A 14,125-nucleotide genomic window follows, 5' to 3' on the forward strand; every position below is an offset into this window, starting at 1 on the left:
TAAGCGCGGGAGGGCAATCGAACGTACACGTCGAGTAACTGCTATGCACACGTTTTATTATAACTCGTATCAAAAAGATGCGTATGTACAGCAAGAATGCCAGACAGACAGTGAGTGAACAAGAATAGATAGTATTGGCGCTTCTAGGGTGAAAGGCCCCTTGATGAGATGTTAGTGGCGCCTTTGTAGGATGAAGGCCCTAGGAGTGGCGCCTCTGTAGAACCACGGATCGCCAATGGTAAAAGGGCATGCGGATTACCGACACTAGGAAAATATTTTTTGATTTAATATAAGAGACTGATCACACATCCATGAAATTTGTTTTTTTTTAATTTTATCTTTAATTTTCAATTAAAAAAAAAATTAAGTTGCTGTTTTCACGTAGTTATTATATGTCAATTTAAAATACGGTGGTGTTCAAAACTGAATATTTTTAGAGTAAACTATTTAGAGCTATTTTTTACAAATTTGGATGTAAAAGATTTGCGCCCTCACTCTAATGAAAGAAATGAATTCTCCAGGAGTAAATTAAATTAAATTAATTAATTTTATTTTTAACTAAATTTAAAAAAAAGGTTTCAATTTTTTCATGTAATACAAATATTTTTATTTATTAATTAGTCAGGTTTAACCATAAATTTTAAAGCTGTGTAATGTATCTTTGTATAATCTATTTATTTATTTCTCTGTTTTTAAATTTAGTTATGGTTGATGGAATAGATGAAGTTTTGCTTCGCGCTATGTTAGCATACAAAAGAAAGCAAGCAAAAAATGTACTAAATGTTAAACAGAAGACCAGAGAAAAGACCTCTGAAAAGCGTTTACGGTAAAAAATTTTACGGGATGTATATTTGTTGTCTTTTTAAAAATATCTTTAAAAAAAATTATTGTATGTTTTACTTCTAAAAAATTTTTAAACTACAGAAAACAAATACAAATTTGCAAATTAAAAACTTGCATATTGATTCAACATCATTTTATTTAGCTTATAAAGTTTCTTAAAAGGAAATTAATTCATTATATGCTAATAATTTGAGAAATTTCTTATAAAAAAAAATTTATAAGCTAAAAAAACGGACATAGTAACAACTGTGCCCGTTTTTTTTTCTTTTTTTTTTTTATTGTATAACAATAATCTTTAATGCATCTATCACTCTTTTATTTCTTTTAAAAATTTTTTGGTTTTATAATTTGTTTTATTATTCTTACATCTTAATAAACTTTTTACACACATTTTATAACTTATTATGACAATTTATTGCCTTATTTATAAACATTATTTGTAATTTTTTATAAAGCGTATATATTTTCCATGAATGTCATATAACCTACCTCTCTGGGATATATGGCAAAAATGCAAGAGTTTCTAAAAATTTTTTTTATCAAATACAAAAAATAAATATTTTATATTTCTATTTTTTTATAGTAGTATGGACAGTATAAAGTTTTTATTGGTATAATTCATTTGCCTTTGAATATTATAGTAAATAGTATTCAATAAATTAAGTTTCCCTTAGCTGCGGCGTATATACCGGAGTTACCATATATATATAGATTATTGTGTTTAAAGTACTTTTTTAATAAATAAAGATAAAAGCATCTGATCTCCATTATGAGTCATATGATTCATTCATTATCTTATTTCATAACACAATTATACAATATGTTACGTAATGTATATATGTTACGTATGTGTGTACGTAAATGTTTTAAAAGGTATAATGTACACAATAAGGCATTAATAGTAATAAGTTTTTACAACTTTTTCATTTAGTGTCTTTTGAAAGAAAGAGAAGAGACAGTGATGACACTTAGTATATATTCCTACCAGAACAAAGCTTTCCCGCGAACAATTCATCCATTCCTGGGACACGTGATTCTTGATAATGGTACGAAACTTGTTGAATAGTTTCATATATATCAAGTAACTCTGATAGTCAAACACAATGTTGTACCACTCTGAGTATAATAGAAATTTTGTTATCGTGATTGCTTTTGAGATTGAAATCTCTAGCAGAGAAGTCTCACGGAATTTTGATTAACAAAGATTTTATTTATATTATCTAATATAATTGTTTTCTAAAGGCACACAATACCTATTTACCTATTAGTCATACCTATTAGTTATTAACCCAAATTCTATAATTTGTTTTTTTAATTTAACATAATTCTTGCAATGTGTGTGTTATTGATTATTCATGGAATAGTGAATTGTTCAAATTGTTTAATTTATATCATATAATTAGAAATAATCTACTATTACAATTTTTATTTTTGTATTTGCCAATATGCTGAGTGTTTATTATTTTTAATTTAATTCTTTTTTTAGTTTAATTTTATTTATTTATATTTTTAATTTTTCCCCTATATAAATTGCGAATTGTGCTCGAAGAGAAATCCGGTTTGTCAAATACTTACATCTCGTAATCTTCTTCAAGTTGAATACGGTAGTCTTTCTCTGCGTACAGATGATCCTTCCATGCAAATACATAATATTGTTTAAAAGAAAAACCTGCAATATGACTCATGACATATCTTTTCAAGAGGATATGTTACATCCTCGTTATCAAAGACGAGATTTGCGTCGAAAGGTCGATTCTTTACCGAATCATATATCTTGACATTTGAACCGAAGTCATTGTGCCACATCACGAGAGTGCTTCTCAAAATATTCTGAGTTCACCCTCAAAACCGCAAGAAGCTGACCCGTGACAACTCGAGGATCTACATCAACAGCTGCAACGATTTTCCGAGCAGTGAGTAATTTTAACTTTCTATAAAAATTTGCATTTTTTTACATCTATTCGCTTTCCAATTTTCAAATTGTAATTCACATTACAAATCTTTTTGTTATTTGTAGATACTTTTTTAAATTACTGATTGTATATGGGGAATGGATACCTATATCGGAATATGTAAGTATATTTGTTAGCTTTAAGTAATAGGTTTAAGAATTAAAGATAAAATATATATATAGTCTGATGCGTACATATGCACATTTAATATCTATGTATTTAATTGTTAATCAGTTTGAGTTATATTTATTATGTATAGAACATTTCAAAACTTTAAAGATCATCCTATTTCTAAAATAAAGATTATACGATTATGCTGCAACTTATACGTCAGAATTTTTTTGCCATTATTTTATATTAACCGTTAAATTAGCCATTACATTAAATATCCAAAGATTTACCACAGCAGCATGATATTTGGATAATCTGATTTCCATTCATGAATTTGAATGAAATGTTGCATGCAAACAGTATTGCAGTGTAAACAGTTGGCACGTGGCATGACGTAAACGAATGATTAATAAATTGATAAAGTTCATGAAAGTCGTTCAGTCATAATTGTCGTATGTCATATTTTGACACAATTAAAGAGATATACCAGCATTTTTTTTCAGTTCCAAATTTCTTGCTAAATTTAATATTAATTTTTTTATAAGCCGATAGAAAATCATAATTTGTCATTATATTTAATTAGGGTAATTATGCAGTATAGGGGAGGCACCTCCGATGACCTTGACCTTGACATATGTTGTCAAGGTCACCCTCCTGAGTGACCTTCAGAAGGTTTTAGCCGTCGCTCGCTATTCGTTAAAAAGTTATTAACAAAAAAGTTTGGAAAATATAGCAGCTATTTTGAGTATTAGAAGACATAAATAACTAATATATACGTGTGTGTACCCTGCTTTAAAGAAAATCACAACTTCTATAAAGCAGGACATACACACATGTGTGTGTGCACTGCTTTAAAGAAGATCACAACTTCTATAACTTTATATGCTTTACCAAAACACAACATTTAAACCAGTAAATTGTTGATAAATTGAAGTCTTTTTGTTAAAGCAGAGAATACTTTATTTTGCGAAAAAGTCGCTGCTTTACCAAAACACAACATTTAAAGCAGTAAATCGTTGATCACTAACCTACATAGATTAGTTGACGCGCTTTAAAAGTATTTAAGTGTTTAAGCTCGTCAACTACCCAAGCAGCATTTTTCGGTTAACTTTCCGACTAAGGACTACTTTTCTACTAATCACAACGTTGTAAGCGGTTCAAGAAAGTTATATAATGTAACTTATAATTACTAACGTTTTTTGGACGTTGTCTAAACGTTAAAATTACGACGTGCTTTTTTTTATCACTTTTCCAACGTCAAATTCGAAACAGTTTAAGTCCTATTACCCGACGTTAAGATATTTAACGTTCGCCTGACGTTATACTCTGCACTACACTTTTCGAGCGACTTCAATACGTAATTCCCAACGTAAAACAACGTTTTGTTATCAAACGTTGTAAAACGCTAACGTTGTGAAACGTCGCCTGTGGTTATTTCTGACTGACGTTAAGAAATCGCGAGAAATGGTAACAAATTCTGCCTAAAAGAATGTAGAGCAGATTACTGCTGCGTCAAGCGGGCATCGTCGACGGCAATTCGCGGCGTCGTGCGTGAGCTACGAGGACTATGCGACGAATGTTGACGATCCACGGCCGAACCGGTCCATCTCATCTCACGCGGTTATCGTCGCGTCGTCGGGAAACAACGCGCGCGCGCCGCGCGGTTCACAGCTCGAGAGCGCGTTCGCTCGGCTGCACGGCTGCCATAACCATGCTCTAGATCACCATATAGATGGTATTGCATAGGTCGGATTTGGTTAAGATATACGACTCATTCGCAAATCTAGTACAGAATTTTCAACTAATTGATACTTTATCGACATGTTAAGTCAGTTTGGCGACCTTGTTAAGACTTTTAGTCAATATAGGTACAATTTTGCCTACAGTGGTATACTACTTAGTTTGGAAAAGTCTGAAAAAGTTAATTATTTTATACGAGAAAACAAATTTTAGTAGAATTTATCGCACCTTTTACTACGTAAAGTTTGATATAGTGTGGAACGCTGACTTCGCCATTTTCATTCCTCAAAGAGGAAGGCAAATAATCCGCCATTTTCCAGTATATTTAGATTTAAATTTTTTAACGCACTTTATTAACAATTTAAAGCATTTATATAATATATGTTGTTAAGGTTTTGACAACATATTTATCTTAAAAGTAATTTTGATAAAAAAAAATTAAAATTTACACTTTGGAAAATTTTAATTATTTATTAGAATATTTAGTAAATTGGAATATTTTAGAAAGGATTCGTCTAATTTTGACCTATCATTTCCACATTTATCAATAAAGTGGGTTTTGTTATACAATTTCAGTGCTGGGTTCGTGTATTTATGGCAAAATTACATAATAGTATCAAAGACTGCGCAAACTATATTTTTCCTATAAAGCCATTTTATTTGTGCCAAATTGATAAGTACGTATTATGATACATTTATTACACCAATGCCGTCATATGGTTTGAATGGAAGCACGAAAACTACACCTAAAATGTACGTTGTGAAAAAATAACCTCAGGTCTAGCAGAGTGTACAAAATCAAAGTTTACATACCAACGTTAAAACTGGTGGAAAAATGTAACCTCAATTTAACTTATATAAGTCGGATTCCAACGTTGGTACAACCTAAATTTGATTCCCCAAATTAGTGCAAAAGAGGGTTGGAACGACGTAGCAAAAACGTTGGATACCAACGTTAAGTGTGTTTATCTTAACGTCGGGCGGACGTCAAAATGCTGCTTGGGTAACCTATATATGCACTTATATATACTATATTTTCCAAACTTTTTTTGTTAATAACTTTTTAACGAATAGCGAGCGATAGCTAAAACCTTCTGAAGGTCACTCGGGGTCATGACCTTGACAACATATATCAAGGTCATTAAAATCGGTGAGGTCGCCAAACTTTTTTTGTTAATAACTTTTTAATAAAAAACGAGCGACGGCTAAAACCTTCTGAAGGTCACTCAGGAGGGTGACCTTGACAACATATGTCAAGGTCAAGGTCATCGGAGGTGCCTCCCCTATACTGCATAATTACCTTAATTAGAAATAAATTGATAAAGAAGGTTTGTCAAACAAACATTAAACGAATGTTGAAAAATATAATTGATAGAAAGAGAATCTGACAATAGATGTCATTAGAAATTTATTATTATCATAACTATGTATTTTTAAATACATCACAAATAAAATAGTTACCAAAAAAAGTTATCGTAATACAAAAGCACTGTTTGTTTATTGTCCTAGAGATTTGCAGGACAAATCGTGATTTTATCTTCGTGCCTTGCGAAAATAGAACGCAAGTATAATCACACCACGCGACATCGAGTAAGTATCAACTTGTATGTTGGACGAGTATATACGTCAGTTCGCTTGGTTGGTGCAAAAACTGCTGACCACCGTTCCGACTCGTTTCTCGCACCTTTCTCGCGCCTGCAATCAATCTTACACCACTTCCTCGTGGGATTCCTACCCACGTCGCCAGAGAGTTAAGGATGACCTTTGCCTCCAACGTTATACTCATCTTTAAGCTCACTATGCATATTGCGCCTGTTATGTTGAAATGCTAACGTAGTCTAATTTTATTTTCCAAATGGATGATATGATCGATCAATAACATGAAATCGTTAAAATAAATATAACCTCGCTCGCGAGATGGAAGTTAATGATGTTAAATAAACATGCATGACAATGTTATTTCCGAAACTTCGCTATTTTTAGGATATTTATCAAAATTTGTAAATATTATATATGCGTTTATCATGTAGCGATGTTAGCAAAAAATTTGTAAAATATGTTAATTACTATTATTATTTACTGATTATTTCTGAAGGATATATGTTTCTACTTGTGCCAATAATATAATAATAATAAATATTAAAATCAATGAAGATTAGTCAATCAGAATAATTAAAGTCGTCCTGTGCATTTTTTGTGTGAAGCGATTTAAAAATAAATGGGCTTAATAATACTTAGTAGCAGTTTAACAACTAACAATTAAAATAAAAGCCGAATTATGCATTATAAATTACTAAACACCTTTCAAGAGCGAACATGTATATTTTGTAAAATTTATCACAAATAAATGATTATGTTGTAATCCAAACTAACATTATAACCAACACTAATTCTATAAATAGCTTTATTGTTATGTTGTATTGTATGGCGTTCAACAGCCATAGTCTAAGTTACTCAACATCATGTATGATAAATTAGATTATTTTCGGTAAACTGTATACAAATGTTAGATAATGAGCATTACGTTGCAAACAGCTATTGTAGAAGCCAATAATAATATAATGATACATTAACAACTGTGGCTAATACCAGTATTAATACTGTAGTAAAGGATTATAAATGACATTGCGTGGCAAATTCTCGGATATAACAAAGTGGATGCTAATCTCTGAGGAAATATTATCCAACTGATGTCTAACGTAACGGAGCAAGCTAGCACTATACTTATGTTTATAGCTTTAAATGTAAAAACAATTTGTATTGTTCCATATTTTTTTCAACATTGACATTTTAAATAATAATTTTAAATTATTCGTCATTAATGTTGCGAACTGATAAAATTGTATATAAAAAAGATATATACAAAGTATATATACATCTATATGTCATATTAAAAGATAAGTTAGTTCCTACTGAACTTGAAAACTTGATCTTACTTATGAAGACAATAAATTGCCTTAAAGAGTTCGATTAAAGTGGCACGAGCGAGGGAAGAAACTTTAGCATAACCGCAAGGAGAGAAGAGAAACGCGAGGAAATAAGTCAGGAATGTTGTGCACTATATCTGAGAAAGGTTTAAGCTTTCCGACACTTTGAGGGCGAAGGAAATGTCGTTTCCGAGACTACCGCTTTCCGATCGGAAAGCTTCTACCCTGTGATTGAACGAGGCTGCTATCACTCGTTTTGTTTTGCGACGATGGAGGGCTGATTTCAAACGAGATCCGAGATAAGGCATATGCGTACTGCCGTCGGAAACTCACCAGTCGGAAACCAGCATTTCCGATCGGAAACCGTAGAGGTTACGTGATATAGTTGCCCAGTTTAATCAGAATAGATAATAATCCCTTAAGAAGCGTTTGTAGCGTTATGTTGATTGTTATTTAAGGATTTAATTCTTGCATATAAGAACAGCTGTAAATTGAACAATCGTATTTATATGTATAATTATACTTTTACTTTTAATTATAATTATACTTTTGATTTTTTTATAAAATTGAATTAAATGATAAATCTCTTTTTACAATAAATAAATTGTATATAAAATTAGAAACTTTACAGTAAAAAAGTCAATTATATAATCCTATTCGATTTTTTTAAATCCAGGAACTATTTGAAATTTCTATATATGTATAGGTATCTATACATATACAAGCGCTTTAATGGAATTCGAAATAAAATCTATGTATAAAATAAAACTAGAATGCAAAGCCAAATTGTTAAATTCATTGCTTAAAAATCTATAGCACGCGTTACATATATAATACATATACTATAGATTTCTAGCAGTGAATTTTGGAACAGTCATTATTAATTTTAACTTCATGAATCTTTCTCATAGTATCGATAGCAAAAATAAATCGATAGCGTATAAATTAAATATTTAGTTTAATTTCACGTTTTCGCTAAATTTTTTGTTTATAACAGTATGGTAAAATTCGTAGCTCATTCGCCATTTGATATATTCCATAGGGCAAAAAGAAAATCATTTAAGAATTATTCGAATTCACATATTATTACGTAAAATCATTATTTGCATGATAGCGCCGTCTTTATATGTGTTGAATAATTAAATAAAATGTAGCAATAATAATTATCTTTTTCAGTATAGCCAAATTTGACAAATTGGATAATTATACTTCAAAAGCTTTAAGGTTACGAGTAAATACTAAATGTGGTGATTTCGACAATAAAACTGTAAATACCCTGGAAGTACAAAGAAATGAAGACTCTTACAAGAATAAATTAAAGGTTATTCTGCTGTAATTTGTTCGTAATATTTTCTTTCTAATATATCCTTCTATTGTAACTCCGAAGGTCTTTAATAACGATAAACTTTGACAGCCGTGAAAGCTCTCGCGAAAAGTACAGGGCTATCTAGGTTCAAAATCCGGTCAAAACTATTTTTTGCATTCAATTTTTAATTAATTTATTATTCTTCGTTTAACGCATTAGTTTTTAAAGTTTTAATATTAAAATATATTATCAATGTTATTTTGAAATTTGAAATTTATAACTATAGACAGGCTTTACAACATTCTGACAAAACATTCTGACAAAGACAAATACATTCTCTCATGATGAGATAAGTTTATAACAAGTAAAGAAATATTAAAATTCTTGATATTTTCTCTTGTTAACCCTTAAATGCGCAGTTTTTTGTAGTATTTTGTGAGTATACTTTAAATAATTAATAACTACTTAAGGACTCTTAAAAAAATATTTAAAAATTTCTTTTTTACTAATTTTTAAAATATTTGAACTCTTTTTAAACCCTTTGAACACTTTGTATACCATTTAAATCCTTTTTGGACTATTTTTGTTATTATGTGAGAGATGTACAAAGAGATATGCAAAGCTGTGCGGTTTCAATTCAACCTATAGGAGAGTACATCAAAAAGTTGCTTTGCATATGTGCACTTAAGGATTACCATTTGAAATAAATTAATAACATTGAAATAATATATTTCTCATTTATATCCTATTGTATCACTCATTATTTGAGCCATCTGAGGAATATCCGATATATGTGACGCAAATCCTGCACTCGTCAGGATATTTATTTCCATACATGATAAACGGAAAGAAAAAAAAGAGCTCACTGTTGCTAAAGAACAAATGTTATACAGTTTGCGGGTAATAGCTCAGCGTCACGTGGAAGTGCGTTGCAACGGGCTTTTAACGACAGCTGAGCAATTGAAAAGGCTGCCGAGAAAGTCAATAAATAGAATTTTTACGACACACTGTCGTCGTGTTGCGATTTCTAGGAAGTGTCAGCGCACTCCTGCGTACTACAATGAGAGGCTTTTAAACTTTCGGGTTCAATGAAGCTTTCGTACAGAACGCTTCCCAAAATTCAGAAGATGAAAAAAGTTTACGTGGCCCGTTTGAGAGAGCTCGCCATAATGAAAACTAAACAAACTTTTCTTAGCTTGTATTTCGGTAATCTCGTTATTACGTAAGAGAGATCTGGTAGCAGAGAAAAGATCCTATGGTATATAGGATATTTCTTTAACAGCCAATTAACCTGAATAATAAAGAACTGTACACAGGACGTATCCTAATTTTAACAGATATCCGTTAAAGAATTAATTTTTACCAACTTGATAAAAGTTTTTTTTATTTTTGATATTAGAGAAAATCAAGATCTCTACAAAATTTATTTTAGTCAAAATTAACTAAAAATGTGATTTTGCAAGTTGCTTAGTTTGATTTAATTATAATCCTTTAATTTTTAAAATTACTGTAAATAAATTTAATCAGACATGACTTTTCTAATTATGTAATTAAAAATATATTCCGTAGATTAGAAACGCTTCGTATTATACAATCAAGTTGAAAAAATAACACTACCTGTATATACAATATACATATATGCATTCTGTGTTTTATAATTTACGATGTATAATAAATAGATTGGAGCGAGTGAATACTGGAGGAATGTGCTTCGAAATCAGTGGCTGTTAGTGTTACAAGGAATTGTAATAGTGATCGCCATTCTCACTATGGGAACGTGGATTGGACACGAGTGTATAAAAGAAGACATCGTCGAGAACGATCCTGTGGCATTATGGCGTTCAGTTGTTGCACGACTACGAGAAACCATCATTGACATGGGAACGGAATTGCGGTTAGAATTATAATTCATCTAAAATTTAAATACAGTATTATAGTATTCTTATTTTAACTTAAAATTAAATTTAATCCTATATCATTACAGACCGTGTTACCGTACTGAAATGGATACTCAACAAAAAAGAAAAGCGAGCATTCTAAAGCGAAGACGTATTTTGATGAATGAATAACTATTTTTTGTAAGAATAAAAAAATTAAATAAATGAATTTTATTTTTGCACATAAACCCTGTTTATTTCTTCTAACAAAATATCAAAAAGAATTTCTGATATTTAAAAATCTATATGAATATATATATATATATATATATATATATATATATATAATATTAACACAAATGTATATAATATTAATAAATATGAATAATATTGACTTTTGTAAAAGCATTCGACAGCGACAGTTTTATTACAATAATTTAATCACACGGTTATGACATAATATTATTAACAATTTAAATGCCATTCAAAAAATATTAATTAGACTGATAATTATCGTTTTTTTAAATTTTCCTCTTTGTCATCCTCATGTTCTTTGCAAAAGTAATTATTGCAATAATAAAGCCACATCGCTGTTGATAGAAATAAACCAATGGGTGCTAAAAACCAACGATATTGCCTGCAACGAGCCATCGTGCCATTTGAAATTCTATAATCCAATATATTAATAAAATATCATTTATAAAGAGAGCTTTTAAATGTAACTAAATGAATAATTTATATATACGTAATTGATATGTATTAATAACAGATATAAAAAATGTGTTCTTGCGTAATTAAAAAAGCAGAACCTAATTAAGCAATACCGATGATCAACTTGACTGAATTGGCTCTAAATTACATGGACTTTACACACATTGCGTTTTACATATTTTTCTTCAGATTTTTTAGCCAGTTATAAAACTATATTATCTGTTTAAATAAAACGTATAAAAAACAAATTTATACAATACTGTTCTCTGATCTCGTATCTCAAATTATAAATTTCCAGCGCCGAGAGTATTTCCAATTAGAAAAAACCAAGCCAATTAGAAAATGCCAAGAAGTGATACGGCATGTTTCAATTAACAATATATCTGATATTTTTGTAATTTTAATTTAAAAAATTATAATAAAAAACAATTATAAAATATAATATATAAAAAAATATATAATATAATCATAATATATATAAATTTTATAAATTATATTATACAATATAGTATAAAATATAAATAATTAATAAATTAATGTATATCCCATAAAAATAGAAATCTATATAGAAACTTACTTCTCGCTTAATTATTCAAACTCTTATCAATTTGACATATATCTTATTGGTTAATGTATTCGAGCATATTCGAAAGCATAATAAAGCATTACCATTCCTGCGCATACTTTGATAATATATCGCCTATAGGTACTTTCTTTTCTGTAACATATATCTATATAATCTCAAAAACCGCGTTCGATACTAAATATTAGTAAATTAATTACAAATATCCAAAATTTTATATTGCATATAAGTTGATTACCCTAGTATTTAGATTATTCTTTGTTTTTTGTTTTACAACTTTCTTTATACGTATACACATAGAAATCCAAATATATCTACATCACGTAAATAAATCGTTCGTTAGCTAAATAAAACTAAATCAATCATCCATTAAATTGGATTAATATTTTTAGCGACACGTTGCAAAAACGCTTCGTCAAACTTCTACAAAATAGATTTATTGCGCAAAACTAACAAAAGTGATTAATAAATGCTACATAGAAAATAAAATGTCATGGAATGTAACGGTCGAATGTTAATGGAGATTAGTAACTTGGCATCACTTCTAACGTTATATGAAGCGTGAGGTATAGCCGGCAGAACTGACGTTTATTTCCATTCGTGTGTTAACTTATTTATTACTTCACATTACTTCTGCTAACTAGAAAAATTGTATAAAAGAGGAAACTGGGAAAGTGGGAACTGACGTTATTAAAACAAGCGATGCATGCTAATGCATAAACGTATACTACTTAATAAAAATTGCCACGCTGCATTCTGCTTGTCTACCTATGTTGTCTTCTTAGCCAGTAAAAATGCGCCCAACATTTCTGTAGCTGCGCTTTGGCCTTAACGAGAGAGAAATTTATGATGCACGAGAAAAAAAAAGAAAATTGCATTATCGGATTAACATTAACGTAACTTTATTCTTGGAATTATTTGGATTCGGAAATGTCACTATTACGCGATTATCCAAATGGACAGAGATTTCAAAAAAGAGAGGGACATATTATTTTGCCGTATATTTTTATTATTTTGTTTTCTTGTTTGTTAAAACATTATAGAAATAATCGCCTACTCATTTTTAAAGCTAGATATTGCCGAGATAAAAAAATGTGTTGTTTGTCGGTTAATTGTGTTCTAAAAAAGGAAATATGTTATTTGGGATTCAAATGCACAGAAATTCCAATGAAAAATATCATTTTACTATTCTTCTTATAAAGTTTATTTTCTATATGCTTGTCATAAAAGTCGATTACACAAATATCATCCTTATCCATCTTATCATCTTTTTTCTTTTATCATCTTCTTATCTCTTATAATTTTTTTATATTTACATATACCGCGTGTTGCACGTAAACTTTCAAGATTTAAATTTACACTTGCATTTAGGACAGATTCTTGGTCTATTATGAATATTACTATTTTCTTGCATCACGCAGAACATCTCGAAATCTTGTAAATTTATGTGGATCATGCGGATTTATATTAAACTAGACATCACAGACGCTATTTAGCTTTAATATTACACACAACTGTCAAAATATGCTATGACAGCCGCTCACGAAGTTAGCGCAGCAACAGAATCAATCAGCATCGCGGAAAAGAGCCAACAAAGCAATTCGAGACTTTCGAGAAGACTTCGAGAGATGCGGAGTATCGATTTAACATGCCCTTTTTTAGAAAGGAGATTGTGGAAAACATCGATCATACCTCTGTGGCCAAATTCACGATTGAATCGTATAACAATATCGAAAATATCTAAAAATATCGAAGTTATTGAAGATCCTTCAAACAGCTTAGCTACACGCTGTCGCAGGCTCATGGGTTTTGCGTGCGTCCAACATCAGCACTGACATGTCGATAAACAAGGTGCATTCAAATCACGATGCGAAGAAACGTGATACATCGCTCGCCGTCTCATCCGAGAGATTTATAAACGTACGTCGCTATACCGAGGTTACATTTTGATTCGCACGTGGCATACTGAACATAAATAATGTCAAAAAATGGGAAAATGGTTTATCTCGATGGTAACGATGATCCCGAGGACATTCAGTGGTTTGAAAATTATGAGAAACACAGCAAGAGCAAAC

General features: G+C 30.3%; 2 protein-coding genes across 2 annotated transcripts in view; one reads left to right on the forward strand and one right to left on the reverse strand.

The window, feature by feature from the left end:
* The window catches only part of Tk (tachykinin), a 77,579-nt gene that overhangs the window by 20,218 nt on the left and 43,236 nt on the right, over positions 1-14,125 (reverse strand). The gene's annotated exons all lie outside the window — the stretch shown is intronic.
* On the forward strand, positions 8,572-10,948 carry LOC143904851 (uncharacterized). Its single transcript, XM_077419812.1, has 4 exons — positions 8,572-8,663; positions 8,750-8,894; positions 10,559-10,773; positions 10,864-10,948. The coding sequence occupies exons 1-4, from the start codon at positions 8,572-8,574 to the stop codon at positions 10,946-10,948; spliced, it is 537 nt and encodes a 178-aa protein (XP_077275938.1).

The sequence above is a fragment of the Temnothorax americanus genome, unplaced genomic scaffold (genome assembly GCF_048541705.1).
Source record: "Temnothorax americanus isolate GAGA-0224 unplaced genomic scaffold, ASM4854170v1 Scaffold59, whole genome shotgun sequence".
In the NCBI taxonomy this organism is placed as follows: Eukaryota; Metazoa; Arthropoda; class Insecta; order Hymenoptera; family Formicidae; genus Temnothorax; species Temnothorax americanus.